General features: G+C 36.5%; 1 protein-coding gene across 20 annotated transcripts in view; it reads right to left on the bottom strand.

Moving 5' to 3' along the window:
* Positions 1 to 21,365, bottom strand: part of NAV3 (neuron navigator 3) — a 902,370-nt gene that overhangs the window by 252,702 nt on the left and 628,303 nt on the right. For 19 of the 20 annotated variants that reach the window (XM_069584096.1, XM_069584098.1, XM_069584085.1 and 16 more), the window contains 3 exons: positions 18,272 to 18,389; positions 17,576 to 17,628; positions 1,112 to 1,184 (listed from right to left, as the gene is read on the bottom strand). In XM_069584096.1, coding sequence (XP_069440197.1) covers positions 1,112 to 1,184; positions 17,576 to 17,628; positions 18,272 to 18,389 — 244 coding nt within the window. Of the gene's footprint in view, positions 1 to 1,111; positions 1,185 to 14,560; positions 16,293 to 17,575; positions 17,629 to 18,271; positions 18,390 to 21,365 lie in introns of those variants that run through there. The other variant, XM_069584103.1, reaches the window with a different exon arrangement.

Below are 21,365 nucleotides of genomic sequence, written 5' to 3'. Positions count from 1 at the left end.
AATATTATTCTAAGTAACAGAACCATGAGTTAGGTTTGAACCTAAGTTTTGGCCATTAAGTATATAATTTAATATTAAACATCATGACATAAACATATAAAGGATAGAAGAAATTCAAAATAAAATTTAAACAGTACAGAAAAATTGAGAAAAGTAAATCATTCTAGTTCACATTCATAATATTTCAGAAGTCACACAACTCCGATTTTTCCAATGGCAGTAAAACTTGGAAAACTTAGACCTATCTAATACTTATACTATCTGTGGGGGGTCGGGAAGGCTTTGCAGAGTAAATTGACTGTAGTAGAAACATTAAGTAACAAAAATTGCCAAAAGGGATTAATGTAATATAATTAAAATTCTAATTTTAAAAATGTTTGTTGCTGATATAGATCTCAAAGGAATTGATACGTCATAACGTTGGGACAATTGTTCTTGTTACTATTACTGCTTGAAAATTTTGAAAAGATTTCCTAAAAATACATGTTGAAGAAAAAGAATGCAGGAAAAAAAGTGACAGATTTAGTTGTCTTTTTCCTGTTTTCTGTATTTCAATGTCAGTGATGATCTTTTAAACTTTTTAAAATGTTAAGGCCAAAAAAAAAAAAATGTTAAGGCCTTTACAAAGAACAGTTAATAATACTAATTATTTAAGAATTCCCGAGGACTTCATTAAACTTAACCAAATATTTAGGCTTGGACTACTAACTTGATCAAATTATAGAACTGTTATTGATAAAATAATATTTAAGCATTAATTACACCATTTAAATGTATTTCTGTCCATCTATTACCCAGCATTATCTATCCATCCATCTACTTAATATTCTGAAAGTACTACTTATCCGTTATGACATAAAGATACTTTGTTAATATGCCCCCCTTCCATATACTCAGTAATGTAAAGAACAACTTTGACAAAATCTGGAACACAGCTACATAATGAAAGCATACACTAAGAACCACAGAACTTATGCTTCTATTATTTTGGAAACTTGACTAATTTCCTTCTCCATATTAAGGGCCCAGGTACTCTCATTTGACATTTCTAGTGTTATAAAAAGTCTTTTCACACACCGAGGCCATTTGTGACAACTGTGCTTTTTCTTACCTTCAGCAGATAGACCTTGAACATTTACTCCTCTCGCTGCTAGAAAACTAAGGCAGACATCAACATTTTCAATCTGCAACATGAAAAGCAGTGAAAAAGTAACTTAGAAGATTATTGTAAGTACATAAATGAGCTAGAATGAAGCCAGAGAGAAAGATAAAGAAAGAATGAATATTTTACATTCATTTCATACTAGAGATCTTTAACTGGACTACAACTAGAATAATTTTGGCTAACTGCAGGATGAATATAAAGCCTGCATTGTCTGATTTGGTACTTACAAACAATTCATAGAGGCCTGATCAAGAATGGCATTCTTACAGATTAGCAACCCACCTACTTAACATAAAACCAGACTGGTTCTGTGCTTCACAAGTAAGTCTCTAAAGCATCCAAATAGGAGATGCTTGGAATACTAGGATGTGGGTAACTGAGACTCAGTAAGTATGCCAAAAGACAAACAAGATGGAAAGGGGGTTGATACACATGAAAGAAATGAAGTATATTTTCATTCTACATCATAGAATTCTTTTAAAAACTGTATTTACTGTTGTTTAAAAAGAAAACAAAACAAGAAATTAATGTGTGATACAGTGTTATTAACTAAGTACTCAATTTTCTAAAGTACAGATTTGGTTCAATTTACCAAAATTTTATGCTAGTGTGCATTCTTTGTTTTTATACATTATTCAAGATTCCACATTGTACTTAGTTGCAATAAGCCAGCTTCAGCTGCATGCAACAAATTCTGGTAAATTCTCTTTTCATTTGGATTTCATTACAAATATTTTCTAATTTTCCTTGTTATGCCTTCTTAGATACACCCATCATTTAAAAGTGGACATTTAATTTTCAAATACATGAGGTTTTTAAAGGATCTTTGGTATTAATTTCTCATTGTGACAGCAATTTCTTTTAAATGCTTTCCTCTCAGCAACCACCCTCTGTGTTTTTCAGGCATCTAACTGTACTGAGGCGTTCAATGGCTAAGTCAAGGATCTCTCTTGGTAAATGTCACATTGCACTTGAAAATATGTGGGTTATTTTCAATTATCTTTTGATACTGATTTTTAACATAATTCCACAACGATAAGAGAACAGACTCTGTATGATTTCAATACCTTTAGACTGTGAATTTTTTACACCTTGTTTTATGTCCCTGGTGTGTTCCAGTGTCTCCTCGTTTACAGTCTATGGGAACTTGAATATAACTTGCATCCTACTGTTGTGTGAAAACTGTATAAATCTTAATTATATTAAACTGGTTCATGGTGCTTTTCAGGTCTACTATATCCTTCTATTTTTCTGTACATTCATTCTATTTATTTTTTGAGAGCTTGATATTGAAATTACAACAAAAATCTTACTTATCTACTTAAAAATAATTGTATTATATAATGGGACTATATGACTTTGTTCTGTATTTTCTAAGTCTCCTGTAAATATGTTATCTTATTTTCATAATTTAAAAATAAAAAGAGAAAACCTATACTTGTATTCCCATAGTTGAGTAATTCTCTGATTAAATACAGATATCATCTTTGTAATTTAAAAGAGTAATGCCACTGCTTTTAAATAGTCCATTTCAACACAATAACCGGCAAGTGATTAACAATTTGGGGTGGGAAGAAAAAGAAACAGATTAATTTATGTTAATTCATGGGTTGATTTCAGTATTAGTCATGGCAATATGTAGCAAAGTTAAATAACTAAGACTTTTTAAAAAGAGTGTAGGAAACTAGTAAGTTCCAGTTCTTTGTGAGTCATCTCCATGGGTTTTTTGGTATTCCATAAATCTTGAAATTCTAAAGTAAATAAGGTTTAAAGTTAATACTTGGCAAGGTACTGTTCTCTGTCTTATTAAATTCTCATCAAAAGCTATGTATGAGGACATATGAAGTTCTGCCAATGTCTTCTCTAGCTGAGCTTCATAGGAAGGTCAAAATGTCTTTTTAAGAAAATAAAAAGAAAAAATACATTCCAGACTTTGTCTTTATAAAATGGACAACTGTTTACATTTCTTTTAAAATGTAATTTTATGCAAAATTAAAGCAATAATATCCAATGAGAGGGTTTTTTTTTGTTTTTGTTTTTGCTTTAAAATGATTGTAGCCAAGGTATACACATTTGCTTTGAGGAAAAAAAAGTTTTATATTAATTCATTTCAAAGTAAGTTTTACTGAAAGAATTATAGAGTTGAAGACACTAAATATTAAATGACCAGGTGGACCTTCTTGTTCTACCTGTTTACATTGAAATATGCAAAAAACCTATAGTTCTGAAACCTACTTTGAATTTTTTCCTTTCTTCACATTTCGTTATTAGAAAATGAGATAACATAAAGAAGGAAAGAATATCTTTGCCTTTGTGAGCTTTGTGAGTTTGTAATACAGCTGAAGAGACGAAAAAAGATTCATAAACCAGCATAACATAAGGCATAATATTCCAAAAGAGAATTATAAAGAACACTGTGTGGCAGGGAAGAGAACGGATTTATCAGCTTTCACTATGGAAGAAGCATCATTTGGACACACAGGATAAGTCTGATTTTGATAAGGTTGGACAAGCTTCAGAAGGAGGAGCAGGCATGCCCATCAGAGCCATCCAGAGCAATACAATTGCTCACAAGGACATGTGAAAACAGACCGTGCCAGCCTTTCCTCTCTGCAGTCATGCTTACAGAGTAAATCTGGCCTGGAACTGAAAAGGCTCCAATACCCACTGGGATCCTAAAACCACCACGATATAAAAAGCTAAATAACTGTAAACCAGATAGCAGGCATAATACTTCAAAGACTTGAGTTTTCTCTGCAGACACAATGCATCCTGGTTAGGGCATGTCTGTAGGTACTGCTGCTATGAATCATACACAGAAAATATGTAGAAGAATATAAACCAAACGTAACTTTTATTCTCTCTGGATGTAAATTCTTTTGTGACCCGTGCTATTTTAAATTAATGATTCTTCCCATTTTTCATGATAAACAAGTATTGCTAATATCACTGTATATTGCTGCTGCTGCTACGTCGCTTCAGTCGTGTCCGACTCTGTGCAGCCCCATACACGGCAGCCCATCAGGCTCCACCGTTCCTGGGATTCTCCAGGCAAGAACACTGGAGTGGGTTTCCATTTCCTTCTCCAATGCAGGAAAGTGAAAAGTGAAAGTGAAGTCACTCAGTCGTGCCCGACTCTTAGCGACCCCATGGACTGCAGCCTACCAGGCTCCTTTGTCCATGGGATTTTCCAGGCTAGAGTACTGGAGTGAGTTGCCATATCATTGTATAAATTAACTAAATTTTATTTCAACCAAAAAAATAAATAAGATGGCTCGGTTTGAGCAAACTCCTATCATATTGCAAAATTCAAATGATTATATAGATTTTAGCCAAAGATTTTATTATAACTCTTTAAAATATAAACACTTAGAGAATTAAAGTAAAATGCAATAATGCTTTTGCATTGGTTAAAACTGTTAAGATGTTTGTTTTCATTCATTCACAGTATGATTATTTATTCACTGAGACATGTCCAAGACCTTAAATACATATAAAATCTCATAGGAGAGATGATTCCAATGTAACACAATGAATGTTATAGAGAAACACAGACTGCTAAACACTCTATTCATGACCAGAGGTAAAGAGACTAGGAAATTTATTAGCAACTAACATTATCTATCATGGTTACAAAGATCTCTTCTTCTAAAGTTATCATAATATTTTTTCCAGGGGTAAGTGTTGATCAGCTAATTAAATTGAGATGCTCAAGGTTACACAGAGATAATATATCAAAACCAGAGTCTGTGTCATTAACTTCACACACACACACACACACACACACACACACACACACACACACACACACACACAAAGCCTGACCTAGTCCCTGAAAGGTTAGGAAGGGTTAACCAAATAACAGGATGTGGGGTGAAGTGAAGCCAAGGAAGGGACAATATGTGAACTGTTGAGGGCTGAGAAACACCTTAAGTTAAAGGACTTGCAAGGAATTCAGAATAGCTAGGAATATTAAGAGTTGAACGCTACTTAAAGCTTTTCCTACAACTTCTTTGTCATCAATGTGAAAATAGGCCTCTCTGGTGGCCTTCAAAGGTTTGAAGAAACTGTGTCAGAGGAACCTTCAGAAAGAAGGGACTTCAAGGGCAAGAATCCTGAGATCTGCCAAATCCAATGGCAGATGAGTCCATAGAGATAAGCAGGAGCTGGACGTGTAACGTCGTCCATGTCTTGCTAGTGGCTGGCCTTGATCTTAAGGCTGAGAATGGTAATAATGTATTTGAAGCAAAAGAAATACATTGTCAATGTTGCACGGAAGATATCTTTTTTTTTATTTTTATGATCACACAGTATATACATAGGTTTATAGATAGAAATTGATAAACATTTCACAAATCAATTTGTACCCACACTATCTGCCATGTGCTTTAATTTTTAAAAGTCTATTTTCAGTTTAGTTCAGTTCAGTCACTCAGTCGTGTCCGACTCTCTGCGACCCCATGAATTGCAGCACGCCAGGCCTCCCTGTCCATCACCAACTCCCGGAGTTCACTCAGACTCACGTCCATCGAGTCAGTGATGCCATCCAGCCATCTCATCCTCTGTCGTGTCCTTCTCCTCCTGCCCCCAATCCCTCCCAGCATCAGAGTCTTTTCCAATGAGTCAACTCTTTGCATGAGGTGGCCAAAGTACTGGAGTTTCAGCTCTAGCATCATTCCTTCCAAAGAAATCCCAGGGTTGATCTCCTTCAGAATGGACTGGCTGGATCTCCTTGCAGTCCAAGGGACTCTCAAGAGTCTTCTCCAACACCACAGTTCAAAAGCATCAATTCTTCGGCGCTCAGCCTTCTTCACAGTCCAACTCTCACATCCATACATGACCACTGGAAAAACCATAGCCTTCACTAGACGGACCTTAGTCAGCAAAGTAATGTCTCTGCTTTTGAATATGTTGTCTAGGTTGGTCATAACTTTTCTTCCAAGGAGTAAGCGTCCTTTAAGTTCATGGCTGCAGTCACCATCTGCAGTGATTTTGGAGCCCCAAAAAATAAAGTCTGACACTGTTTCCACTGTTTCCCCATCTATTTCCCAGGAAGTGATGGGACCAGATGCCATGATCTTCGTTTTCTGAATGTTGAGCTTTAAGCCAACTTTTTCACTCTCCACTTTCACTTTCAAGAGGCTTTTTAGTTCCTCTTCACTTTCTGCCTTAAGGGTGGTGTCATCTGCACATCTGAGGTTATTGATATTTCTCCCAGCAATCTTGATTTTAGTGGGTTTAATTTTAATACGTCATTTGTAAAATATTAACTTCACAACAGGCTGTACTGTGAGGAACCTCATACTACATGTCAAACACAAAAGCAGGGGACCATGGTTTAAAAGCCACTTCTTTCTCCATCACTCAAAATCACAGCACAGGAAGGGAATTCATACACATTAAGCATGTATATTATTTACTCCAAATGCAAAATCCTTATTATTTTTACCATAGATGCTGAAAAATTTGATACTCTGATTATTCAATAAAGGCTTAGAAATGATGTACTTTTTATAAGTTTACACAATTGAGTACACAGCAGAACCAGAATTCAAACTCATCCCCATCAGTCTTCAATGAAATATTATGGCCACACTATGCTTCCTACCACTGTAACTGAGGCATTCTGAGTTAAGTCAGTTCAAGATTTTGACTCAGGCTCTCTACATGATTAACAGACAGCTAGGTAGGACACAGGTCTGGCACAAGATAGGTGCTGCAGAACAATGTGGTTGAATGTAAGGATGAAATTGTTCCGTGAGAGAGTATGGGCTTTCCTGGTGGCTCAGACTGTAAATATGCCTGCAATGCAGGAGACCTAGGTTTGATTCCTGGGTTGGGAAGATCCCCTGGAGAAGGAAATGACAACCCACTCCCACTCCAGTATTCTTGCCTGGAGAATCCCATGTACAGAGGAGCCTGGTGGGCTATGATCCACAGGGTCTCAAAGAATCAGACACGAATGAGTGACTAACAAACGAGGATATAAAGAGCATGTAAAATCTGTGTGCTCCATACAGAGTCTAAGTTTAAAAGGCTTAAATGATTCCAAATTATTTCACAACTGTCCAATGCATTTTTATATTCTGGTAGATGAACATGTAGAATGATTGATGTGGCCACAAGCCAAGGAATGCTGGCACTTACCAGCAGCTGGAACAAACAAGGAATAGATTCCCCCTACAGCCCCTGGTGGCTCAGAGGTTAAAGCATCTGCCCGCAATGCAGGAGACCTGGGTTCCATCCCTGGGTTGGGAAGATCCCCTGGAGAAGGAAATGGCAACCCACTCCAGTATCCTTGCCTGGAAAATCCTATGGACAGAGGAGCCTGGTGGGCTACAGTCCATGGGGTCACGAAGAGTCAGACACGACTGAGTGACTTCACTTTCACTTTCACAGCCCCTGGAGGGAGCACAGGACTGCTGAAGGCTTGATTTTGGCCGTGGAATACTGATGTTATGTGAAACATAACAAACTGTGGAATATTCTTAAAGAGATGGGAATACAAAACCACCTGACCTGCCTCCTGGGAAATCTGTACGCAGGTCAAGAAGCAACAGAGCTGGACATGGAACATCAGACTGGTTCCAAATCGGGAAAGGAGTATGTCAAGGCTGTATATTGTAACCCTACTTATTTAATTTATATGCAGAGTACATCATGTGAAATGCTGGGCTAGATGAAGCACAAACTGGAATCAAGATTTCTAGGAGAAATATCAATAACTTCAGATATGCAGATGACACCACCCTTATGGCAGAAAGCGAAGAAGAACTAAAGAGCCTCTTGATGAAAGTGAAAGAGGAGAGTGAAAAAGTTGGCTTACAGCTCAACATTCAGAAAACTAAGATCATGGCATCCGGTTCCATCACTTCATGGCAAACAGATGGAGAAACAATGGAAACAGTGACAGACTTTATTTTGGGGGGTTCCAAAAATCACTGCAGATAGTGACTGCAGCCATGAAATTAAAAGACGCTTGCTCCTTAGAAAAAAAGCTATGACCAAATTAGGCAGCATATGAAAAAGCAGAGACATTACTTTACCAACAAAGATCCATCTAGTCAAAGCTCTGGTTTCTCCAGTAGTCATGTATGGATGTGAGAGTTGGACTATAAAGAAAGCTGAGCACTGAAGAATTGATGCTTTTGAACTGTGGTGTTAGAAAAGACTCTTGAGAGTCCCTTGGACTGAAAGGAGATCAAACCAGTCAGTCCTAAAGGAAATCAGTCCTGAATATTCATTGGAAGGACTGATGCTGAAGCTGAAACTCCAATACTTAGGCCACCTGATGCAAAGATCTGACTCACTGGAAAAGACCCTGATGCAGGGAAAGATTGAAGGTGGGAGGGGAAGGAACAACAGAGGATGAGATGGTTGGATGGTATCACCAACTCGATGGACATGAGTTTGAGTAAGCTCTGGGAGTTGGTGGTGAACAGAGGAGCCTAGTGTGCTACAGTCCATGGGGTCGCAAAGAGTCAGACATGGCTGAGTCACTGAACTGACTAAGTACTGATTTCAGATTTCTTGCATCCAGACAAGTGAGAGATTAAAGGTCTACTGTTTGAAGCCACATTTGTGATCATTTGTTACAGCAAGCACAAGAAACTAACACAATTATCTACTCAGCACAGCAGCAGGGCAAGGGTGAGTCTTTAGCACGTAAGGGTGGGTTGGGGTCTGTGAGCGTGCAGATCTCTGGGCCTTGTTCTCTGAGGATGGATCTGTTCATCTGTGGGGAGCGGAGTTGAAAGATGCAGTCTAGCTAGGTACCTCCTGCTGCTGTGCACTCTACCCCATGCTTTGCTCTTCTATTTCAGGTTAGTTTGTGCTGTGGGCTAGGGAGAGGCAGGAAATAGTACTTCTGTTTGGCTCTTCAGTTTGTTTTTGTGTTAATTTGGTCTGGGGCGAGACACATGATTAAGTACTACAGAATAAAGTTTTTGCACTCAAATCCGAGTTTGAATCCTAGCTATGACATTTACACCCTGTAAGAAATCAACAAAATAAATTGATAAAGTTTTTACTCTCCTGGAGCCTCGGCTAACCTATCTGTGAAATGAGAATGAAAGCAGCTCCCACACAACATATTATGTGAGGAATACAGATGTTTATGAAGAGCTTAGCTCTATACTAGGCGTATGTGTATCCATGTCTGTGTGTATACATGTGTATGTATATATTTTGATACTAGAAATGCCCATATAAACACACATATTACAGAATGTGTGTATATGACCAATTAGATACATAAAGGTACTCGTATGGAAAATTTATTAGGACTTTATCAGATAAAAATTGTTTTCTGTTCAAAATTCTATATTCTGCTTTAACTGACTTGGTGTTAGATAATGATGAACATCATTTAATATTAGTTGCCCATTAAAGATGATATTAAATCTTCATTACCGTCTATAATTGCCAATATAAAGTGTTATAAATATAAAATTATAAAATACTGCATCAGTACCTATTAACCTGAAAATATATTCTCTGGGTTTTTAGTAACTTCTTGCTTTTCCATTTGTTACAGAGAACAAAATAAAACATTTTCCACTTACTGAAAAGGGACACAGGCAGGCTCACTGATAAATTCTTTCGTAGGTTTGCTATGATGGTGCAACGGAAATGCAAGCAAAGCAGCTAGGACAGCACTGGATACAGATGGTTGGCATTGAATCGACAAGTGAATCAATAAGTTATGCTGATACTGCCGCACTCTCAGGTCCATCTCTAAAGCCTGATGCTTCTATGATGCAGTTTTGTAATGGGCTTCCCAGGTGGCGCTAGTGGTAAAGAACCACCTATAGTGCAGGACATATAAGGGACGCAGGTTTGATCCCTGGGTCAGGAAGATGCCCTGGAGGAAGACATGGGAACCCACTCCGGTATTCTTGCCTGGAGAATCCCTTGCACAGAGGAGCCTTGTGGGCTACAGTCCGTAGGGCCATAAAAAGTAGGACACGACTAAAGTGACTTAGGATGCGTGCAGGTGAGGCAATTTCATAATATTTTTTTTATGTTTGAAACATGACTCATACAAATTAAAGGGCAATACAGTATTTTAAAGTGTAACCTGATATGTCATGAATTTTTGTCTATGGTTATCCACACAGGTCAGTTTAATTTAACTCATATAAAATCATTTAATAAAGGAGATTTGGTACATCTGCTGAAAATTACATTTTCAAGTAATTTATCTTATCAAATATATACTTCTCAACTGAACATACTGAGGTCAAATGAAAAAGTTTCTCCCATTTCGTTTTGTTTTTTCTGTCCGATGGAAGTACTTTTACTTATAGGCTTTTAAGCTATGAATACCACAGGTCATAGCTAAAATGATCTCATATCTTAGTATACTGTTTTCCAAGCCAAGATTTTAAAATTTTCTTTTTTCATATTTTTTTTTCATTACTGAATATTGAAAGTGGTAATTTTCTATTAATTTTAAGAAGGGAATTGAAAAAGATGGAGCAGTAGGTTCTTTTTAAAAATTAGACTATTTAAGGTAATAAAAGCTAAAGTTATGAAAGGATTGCTACAAAATATGTTTTCTAATATTAGGTATGACTGTATTTCATGTTAACTGGGATAGTGGCTTATCAGTGGGAAACACCTTACAGTATTTTAAGTCAAACTATTAGGGATAAGAACATTCTAAATTTTTCTGAAAGTGGTTGATATTCAAATATACAGCAGAAATACAAAGTGCATTTGCAATTCTTTTCTCCATACAGATATAAAGCTTAATAACGACCTGTAAAAACAGAAATAAGTTACACCCTATCTTCAAAAAGAAAGAAAAAAATTGTATGTGGATATCTGGTATCAAATTCAAAATTAGCTACTTAACTTTAATTTCTATTTGTCCTACTAATGACACAAACCAATTATAATATTGACACAAGAAAAACATTTACACTATTTACTCTATATTATAAAGTTATTGTAGAAAATAATTCTTATATTTTCAGCATTTACTTAATTTCTGAATGGCAGACTAGATAATGTTCATAAAAGTATTGTTTTTCATTGTAAATTAGACTTAATACATCTTAGAAAATATCTTTTTTACTTTACTATGGATGCTGTTTTAAAAAGTTATAAAGATTGAAAACCCAAGTACATCTCTAAGAAGAAATACTGAACAGAAAGCATGGTCTTTGCTATTTTGTTAAATCAGTATAGCACGTCAGCATTCCAACAGATTTCAGAGTTTATCAGTCTGATTTTTGGAGTTTCTCCTGAATCATCTAATCAGAATTAGAACTCCAGTGATCACTGTCCTTTAAACATGACATACTTACTCTCAAGTCCCCATTTTACTTCAATTTTTTCATTCAAACTTTACATATGAGTATACTGAACAACTTCTAGAGACAAACTCAGCTTTAAAAATCATCAGGGTGATTTATATTAATAATATAAATAAATTGTATCAGTAATTTAATATAAATTTCCTAACACTTGTAGTTTATGCTTATTCTCCTGAAGTGTGAGCCTAAATAAAAATAATGAAACTGTTAAGCAAACTACAAAGAAGATTTTTAGTTAGTGGTTCTTTAGAGATCAGAGCTCTATTTGTAGGAAAACATTTGTCTTCATTAAGCTATCTTTTTCTAGACATTCCAGAAGATGAACAGTTTCAAAATGGCAGGGGATCATGTGAATGGACTAACTTAGCAATATTCCACTCCTCTGAGTCATAGTGCTAGAATCCTGCAGTGTGCCATTTATAAGATTTTATTAAATCTTTAGAGCATTCCAATATTTTATCTTTTCCCTATTTGGTTAGAAACCTCATCTTATCTTACCTAAATAGATCCTTTAAAAGGGCAGCAATAACAAGCAGTGGCTGGAAGAATTAAAACTTGAAAGGGCAACATACAGATAAAACAACAGAATAACTTTTCTATCAAGAATAGCTTCCCTGTCTGGATTCCTGTAAACTATAGAAATGGAACAAAGATGCCTATGAAATATAGTAATTATTGTGGCAGCCACAACTCTGTAGGACATGGATTCAGAGAATTAAGGAAGACTAAAACATATTATTTCATCTAGGAACAGAAAAGGGTAAGACGCACAAGCGTTCCAAAAATCCTCCTATCAGCAAGTTTTAAGCAATATGACACGATAGGAAAGAAGGTAGAAGCTTGTGGCTGAGAAAACAATTGAGCTACTAGAGTGAGGTGAAGGGATGAGCCAGCAAACAGGAAGGACAAGCTGGGAGCTGCATTTGCCAGATTCTCAGTTCTGCCCCATAATCTGATTTGTGGTTTGCAACTATTGCACATAATCAAATTTCCTAATCCCTCCATGCATTTATGAAGATTGTTAAATACCATGGTCTATCTTATTAGTGTTCTACTCTAACCAACGGAGCTAACTGGCCAAGTGCTCTAATGGGCTATTTTAAAATAAAGAAAATGTTGTTTTCCAAACAACTCTTCCCCTATGTGTCTTTCATTTTTGTCTAAGAACCTTGCACTTGTGCCTCTGCATTTCAAATACATGTTGGGCATTTTTTTTCTGCTATTTTTAATCTGCTGGGCATTCTGGACATTCCTGGTATTTATAGTTGACTAATTTATTTCCTCGTGTAATCTCACCAAAGTTGTGGCATGCAGCATATATTTTGAATCCTGATACCACCCACCTAGAAATTACTTAACAGGTGCCATCCATATTAGTAACTTCATCTTTGGATGAGGTTAAATATAGTATTGAATAAGCTCCTACAAACTTAGCTCTGTTTCCTGCCCCCCAAGGATGAATTTAGTCTTAAGCTTATTAAAGAAAGATAGCAACAGATAACAGTTGAAACAATAAGTATGAATTGGAAACTCTCAATAATCATGCTAATAAACTGCTGTAAAGACAAGTTCCTATTGTCTTAAATATCTGTTCTTTAATCAATAATATTTGAAAGAATTATTGTTGAATTGTATGTTATAAAATACTATAATCAGTTTTTCTTTATATTATAAGGTAACAGAATGACATGGAAAAGAGCACATTAATATTACCTAATAATCTGAAATCATTATATTTATTTGAATTTCTTTAATTTCTATGTAATCCACTAACAAATACCTCTTCATGCGATCATATTCCCTTATGACATGACATAAAGGAAAATGTATTCCCATTGTTTTCCAACATTAAATCTTCCACTCAGACTTCAAATTTCCTTCTCTGCCACTTCCTTGAGGATCTGGCATTTCCCCAGAATCTCCCTCCCCTCTCCTTAATTGCTTCCTCCTTCTCTACTTCCCCCTTGCAAACACTCCCCTCACCCTGCCTTCCTCTCAAACCATGTTTTCCCTTTAACAGGAAAATCCTAGAAAAATATTAAACACTCAGTGGCTATCTGCCCCTCTCAGCCACTCTAGAACACATGATCACTCTTACAGAAGATGTTTACTTGAAGGTCATTAATACCTGTCCAATTACTAGAACTAAATTTTCACCTTTGGTATACCTACCTATTTTTTTATGTAGCCCTGGACAGTATCCATCACATTTCCCTCATTTGCTTTTCCCTGTCCCACTAGGCTAAGCCAAGTATGCACTATAGCTTAAGCTACCATAGCTACCCCAAGGATTAACAATCCACATCTGCTGAGTGACCCTCTCAACGATGGGCTCACTTTCTGCCCACTCTTTTCACCCTTTTCTGACTCCTACACCTCTCCTTGTCACATACATGCTGGCATACCCCTAGGTGAGACCCTCAGCTTTCTTCCTATCTGACTTCACACAGATCTCCTAGAGATCTCACCCTTGTCCACCTCAATCAGTGCCTACAACTAGGGACATTCTCACCCACACCTTACTTCTGACCTTTCGGAAACACATGCCTAATTGCCTCCAATCACCTCCACTTCACGTTCCAATGGATACATCAAATTATTTTAGTGAAAATCTGAATTTGTCATCTCCCCCCGTTCACCTTTTAACCTGTTTTCTCCCTCGATAATAGCCATCTTATTTAATGGTAACTATTTACTCATTCAGGCCAAAAAATGGCACCCCACTCCAGTACTCTTGCCTGGAAAATCCTATGGATGGGGGAGCCTGGTAGGCTGCAGTCCATGGGGTCGCAAAGAGTCGGACACGGCTGAACGACTTCAATTTCACTTTTCACTTTCATGCACTGGAGAAGGAAATGGCAACCCACTCCAGTGTTCTTGCCTGGAGAATCCCAGGGACGGGGGAGCCTGGTGGACTGCCGTCTATGGGGTTGCACAGAGTCAGACACGACTGAAACGACTTAGCAGCAGCACAGTCCCTACATTTTTCATCTCCCACACCCAATGGAAAGTCAACACTTCAGGACTGTACAATTCTCAGAAAGCACCTGGGGTGATCTTTTTAAATATTTACCTCAGATCATAACATGGTCCAGCTTTAAAAGTCTTCTAAAGGCTCCTCAATCAACGGAGTAACACAGTGGGCCTTCTTTCACTTCCACATAATTAGGCTTCCATCTTCCCCTCTGAACACCTCTCACTGTGCTCAAACCACATGGTCTTCTGTTTCTGGAACACACCAAGCTCACTCCCTCCACATTCCTTTTGTTTTTCCCTATGTAACACTGTCGTTATTACTCATCTGAATATTTGTTTCTGATTCTCAAGTGGCCCTATACCTGGACCTTATGAGCTCAGTTAATCTTACCCAAATATGAACATCTGGCTGTTCATCGATTTCCTGTAGATTCATACTACAAGAGAACGTCTATTCTTAAAGGCTTAAAATAATTCAGTAAAGGTTTCCCTTGTGGCTCATCTGGTAAAGAATCTGCCTGCAATCTAGGAGACCTGGATTAGATCCCTGGGTTGGGAAGATCCCCTGGAGAAGGGAAGGGCTACCCACTCCAGTACTCTGGCCTAGAGAATTCCATGTACGGTATAGTCCATGGGGTTGCAAGGAGTCAGACATGAGTGAACGACTAACTGCTTAAAAAAAAAAGTTTATCAAGTTTAAAATTAAAAAAGAAAAAAAAAACACTTTGTAACTAGAAATAGTAGCAGACCTAGTTTTACTATGCCTTTTGTTATCAACATCAATGCCAACCCAAAGGCCATGAACAATCCTTTATATATATATATAAAGAATTGGACAAGTTGTTCTATGAGTAAGGACAGTGCTCACTGTTACTAATGCAGCATTGCTTGGCTGTTACACAAAAAAAGAAGCAGGCCACATCCTGTTTGGGATAGATATATGAACTTTATAAACCTAGTCACGCTCTCATAATTCTATTTCCTCTACTTTCTTATCTCAACTAAAATCTAGGATTTTTATTCGTTAATAACATGTTACCAATGCCAATTTTTAAGAAAAGAGGCAAAAATGATTCAACCAAAAAGTTACATTTGTGTCCCATGCATTCTTGTGAATCACCACAGGGAAGCCATGCCAACTTCAGGTTAAAAATTCAACCACACACACCCACACACACACACACACAAATGAGGTTACAAGTCACTGTTACTCATAATTCAGTGTAATTCTGACTAAAACTTCTGGCTGGAAAAAAATACCTATTTTATAACATATGCATTTCTCAGGTTTTTATTTTTCTGTTTTTTTTTTTTCCATCAGAAGCAGAAATATCAACACAACGTTGTATACTAGATGTTATATGACATTTGAGGGCTAAAGGAGCAGGAAGTAATAAAATTAAGAGAATCTTATGAGATATTTTCATATTTGTAGAATCTTAGGCACAGATGTTTCAGATGAGTATCCAAGGACTGCATCTCTGTCTATAGTTATGAGCTTTGGAGGTTTGTTTATTATCTATCATGAAACAATAGCTTGGCTATTCATTGAACTGTTATCAGAATGAAGTTGGAATGACAGCAGTGAAGATAAGAATTTTAGTATCCAACGTCTCTTGATGATTGAAATATGGAAAGTAAAACCAATAGGGTTGGGTTTGAGAAACATAATGTGATATTCAGGGACTACAGTGCTTTTATAAGAAACCTTAAAAAGTTTTTAACAGGTATTAATTAATGAATGTGCCCTTTATAAAGTTTGTAGCAGTACTATTCTGCATTTCCAAATCAGTTTAGGTACTAAAGATTGTCCATAGTTATATGTTATTATCATATCATTATTAGGGTTCATTTTATAGATGAGAAAGCAGAGGGTCAGAGAAGTTACATGTCTTTGCCAACATCAAGGAGCTTTTACTGCAGCAGGGCCCAAAGGTATTATAATTGCTTCCAGGAAAACTTCAGGAAACAACCATAATTAATTTTTATAGAGTCATCTTTGTGCCCAGAGTAATTAGATCAGGAACTTTCCCTAACACTTAAGTGTTTTACAGAGAATCTTTCTTTATAGTGATTTTTTTTCACAATAGCGACAGGGAGTTCAAGACACTGTAATAGGTCCTTAGAGTGCTTAAACACACACACACACACCAGACATGCTAATTAATCACTCTTTAAAACTAAATTATTTTTTATTATTTTGGATTTCAGTTTTCCAACATTACTGATATCAGGTCAGCAGGTCAAAAATTTTTTCATTTCTTTTCATTCTTCATATTGCTGTCAATTAAGTACTCATCATTTTTATTTTCAATGTCTATTCTATGCTAAAAAGGGTTTTGGAAAAACCTCATCTTCTGAAATTTGGTTGTCACTCCTAATTATATCTGCTGATGTAACTTCAGCTAAGGCATTTTGGCTTCAGGTTGTCCTATAAAATTAAGTTGTGGTTATTTAATTAATAAAGGGGTGGGCTTCTAATCTCAGAAATTTATCAATCTATTGTTTTATTACAAAACTCTACCCTTTACCAACTAGTAAAGATAAGAGAGGGCTGGGGGAGATACAGACCTCTAGATCTACTTTCTACTTTCTGGAAAAGGCTATGAATCATATCCCCTAGTTAGTCCCTGCTCAGCAAAACCAGCAGTCTGCCTTTATAGAGTCATTTCCAAAAGTGCTGAAGAGTTCATATGTTTATACTGGGCTTTGTTATGAGCAAAGAAAATACTATTTATATATTTTTAAAATGTACATGACAACTTTTGTTCTTCAAATCAGTTGCTCAGACAAAAAAGCTCCCCTTAAAACTGAAAATGGGATTTCCTGCCACTAGTGAAATTATTCAGACATCAGAACACAAAAAAATGTCAAGGATCTGATAAAACACCTGGAGACTGTTTTTTCAAAAGTCATACATATTCAAACATATTGATGCTATCACTTTTTCCTAAATTGCACCCAAAGAAATATACATACATGATAGAACACAATCAAATGGTCTCTTGAATAAGCAGGAACATAAGCAAAAGAAATTTCTAGTCCATTTATAAATGCAGTTAACTCTGGAAGTGAAGACAGGCATTATATTTAGAATAAACATGATTCTTACCATCTGAGATTGACTCCTAGGACATCCATTGATATCTTCAACTTTTTCATTTGCTAAAGCCAAGAAATAAAATAAAGGAGAGAAAAAAAGAATGACATGCTTGAGCCATGAAGTGAAACACACAGACAAGAGACTAAGGAAAAAAAAAAAAGGAAAAAAAAAACCACAAGCAAACACTGCTGCTACATTCACTTCGTCTCCTAAGCTGTGTACAGGACACACTTGTAGCAGCCGCCAAGTCCATATGCAGAAATCCGGCAAATAAAGAAAACAAAAAAAGTGACTGAGAAGGAAGTTGCCGCTAATTCCTCAGCTTGTGCCAAATGACTGCTGACATGAAACCTTTCACAATTGTCCCTGCTGGATCAGGATACAGTTTCAAGGAATCTCAGAGCGTATGAGTTGCTCCAGCTAACGAAAAGCACACATGGGAGACATATGGTTTAATGAAGCGTTCATTTCTGACAATTCAGTGTATGTAAAGATATAGCTCTAGCCATTTACAAGTACGGCCAAACTGCCTTTTTCAAACATTCTCACATAAACATTTTAATTAAATCACAGGGAGAGCTACATTAATCTCACAGACACATGGACCAAGTTTCTAAGCACTCGACTTAAACTGTATTTTACCCAAAGTAGGTGGGGACAGAGACTTTCAAGTTTTGTTTTGTTTTTCCAGAGGGGAGGTCTCACCAATGATCTGGATGATTTCTGCTAGCAGGACTCCATCTGCAATGTCTTGCTGCAAATCCTTGATCAGCCGTTTGTGGCCCGATTTTGCTAGGTAGTGGTTGGCCCAGTCTGTGTAAATCTGTTGAACAGAGGGAGGGAAGAAGTGAGATGAGATGAGGGAAAAGAGAGGCAATAAAAATGCTCAAGACAAATGCAGGATACAGAGGGATGTTATTCTGGATCACATTCCAGCTTAAGAAGTCATAGCTCAAAAGGAAATAGTTGTAAAATAACTTTTAAGTTCACTCTTTTTCAAAACCAGGGACCAGTCACTTGTGACAGAGCAAAACTCCCTTCCTGGATGACTACTGAGGAAGCTCCTGTTCGCATTAAGTTTCGGTCTTTACTCTCTTGCCTCTCGTTCCATCATACTGAAAAGAATCCTGTCTGTCCTTGTAAAAGGAAGCCACCTGGATTGACTTATATAGGAATCTCACTATAAAAATGTGTGTTTCTCTGAGCAGGCTTTATTAAATCTGTCATGTGAGATACTACATGTGATAATATTTTGGCATCATTTTATGAAATAATTGCAGATGCCTAAGCTATTTTATTTGAATTGTCAAATCCCATTTCAGCTTCTCGTAATGTGTTTTTATAAGAGAACAGAGGAGGTTTAAATGCAGCTATTATGTAGAAATTGTAATTAATAGAGAATTGAGGTATAGTTTATGAACTCTAAGCTTGGCTATCCATATAAAGAAGAGGTGTCTCTCCAAAAACAGATTATGATCGAGGAAAAAATTGAAACTGTTCAAAAACTTCACAAAAATAATAAACTGTTACTAATCTTTCAAATGTTATAGGCACTTACTGATGTAATCTAATCTAATTATAGGGAGAAAACTTCAGTTTCATGAGAGGCTGACAGGGACATAGTAGTACACTTACAAGGCAGACTGTAACATGATGTGATAGAAGAATGAAAACCTGAAATAGGAGGAGAGGAGGACAAATAACTGAGAAATGTAAAAATGTGTTCTAGGAGAAACACTGGAAGTAACTGGAAACACAGTCGAGCCTGAAGAGAGGAAGGGAAGGGAAGGGCTTTCCCCCAGAGGGTACAGGGTACAGAGAGGCAGAGGGACAAAGGAATCGAGCGCAGAGTTGAAAATCATGTAATTAAGGCAGGATGCCTGAAATTAGGACAGATCAGCCTGGAAATGTAAGTTGTGCCTTGTGGTCGTGAGCACTGAGACCCAGGCAACTGCAAAAAAAGAAAAAAATTTTCTAACAAAATTAATACACGTTTTTATAAAAATAAAGTAAAACAGAAGTGTAAAAACCGGACATATAAAAGTTTCCCATACTTGCAACCCCACTCACGTTTGAATAACTTGATATGAATAGTTCTAGAACTTTTTCTATACCCAGACACTTCACCGCATGACATCATATTATACACCATATACACATACTCATGACAGAATGCGTAACCAAATCTAGCTCAGGTTTACCTATCACTCTGCATTTTCAGCTTTTCATGTAACAATATTTTAATAATACTTCTAAAACCATTTTACAAAAATTTATCACTATTTGTGATGTTATATTATACATAGTATCAGTCCCCCCTAACAGATACTTATTTTGTTTAAAAATGTTTCCATTGCTTCTAAATTTGTAAGGCACATCTTATATATGTGTCTTGCCACATACTTATACTAGTATTTTTTACAGGACCAGAATCTAAAAACGGGACTGCCAAGTGTTTTATAATGGATCCTAGGTACAAACATTTCAAAATATAACACAAAAGAAAATGAGCCTTTATTTTGGAAAATATAAGGTGGCATCTTAATGCATATGTACTGGTAGAATGTGTTCTGAAAGATATCAGTAATTTGAGGTATATCCTACTGCGTAAGAAAAACATATATGATGGCAACGCTACATCTTCTTTCTCCACGTTCATTATCTTCTTTATACTGAAGATCATTAAAGTGTAAGAAAAATCACTTGCACAACTGTCTCCTTAATTAGAAAACAAGCACAATTTCTAGACTGACATTTTTATTTGTTGATCATCTTCCTCAATTAAGATTTAATTCTACTTGTGTTATGGCAAAATTTTAATTTTATAAGATTTACACTGTTCATAATCTTAAAAAATTGAGCGCTCTCCCTTCACCTACACATCAATCAAATGATAGCATTAATCATTTGGTGTCTAGTAGAAATTTCAGTGTGAGCCAGACTTTATTTGTGCCTATCCCTGAGGCAGCGAGTTATTTATAAGGACCAGTTAACTGACTCTAAAGGATCCACAATGATGAAGAATATGAGTTCTGAACTCATGCAGACATTGCTTGGAGGCCCAGAAGACTCTTTGCTTCGCCCTGGAACCTTGAACAAATTACTTATATTTTCTAAACCTGATTCCTTATCTGCAAAATAATGATGATATAATACTTATAGTATTATGTCAAGACTAATAAGATTGAACTTATAAAGGACCTGTCACAGAGTTGATCCTGAAAAAAGGCCTATTATTATTATTTTATGGCATCGAAATGTTATTTGCTATGATGGCTTTCCAACAAATATTTGTTGACGTTATCATTGCTCAAAGGTTAAAAAATGTGGAAGTATTGGCAGTCGAAGACTGGAGAAACTGGATTCCTTGCTTTCTTACACTAGTCACATCTCTGACTGCTGCTATCTAATTCACCGAGGCCACAGATCTGTCACCCATCCAAACTGAGGAATGTGTCCAGTTTTGAGGCTGCAATGTTCTCATCCAGGCCTTCAGTGAATGCTTCCATCATTACACCACCTCCAACAAAGCTCATACTGCATGGATTTTTTTTTTAATGAAGGTATTAAATTACAGAAATTATGCTTATTTAACATTTATTTAAATATATACAAAATAGAATGCGTTAAAAGTAAAAACAATAATACTTCTATTCTCCGAATGCATGCTAACAGTGCCTTATCCTCTATCCAAAGCCCTCTGGGACTTAGGTGAGAAAACAGATGGGAAGTCAGCTGGTTGGCTTCAAGACCTTGTTGAGAAAGCCTCTGACTGAGCTCAAGAAACATTTTTTCACTT

This window comes from Ovis canadensis, chromosome 3, assembly GCF_042477335.2.
Source record: "Ovis canadensis isolate MfBH-ARS-UI-01 breed Bighorn chromosome 3, ARS-UI_OviCan_v2, whole genome shotgun sequence".
Taxonomy (NCBI): domain Eukaryota; kingdom Metazoa; phylum Chordata; class Mammalia; order Artiodactyla; family Bovidae; genus Ovis; species Ovis canadensis.
Note: the sequence above shows the minus strand (reverse complement) of the source record. Positions and strands in the feature narration are given on the sequence as shown.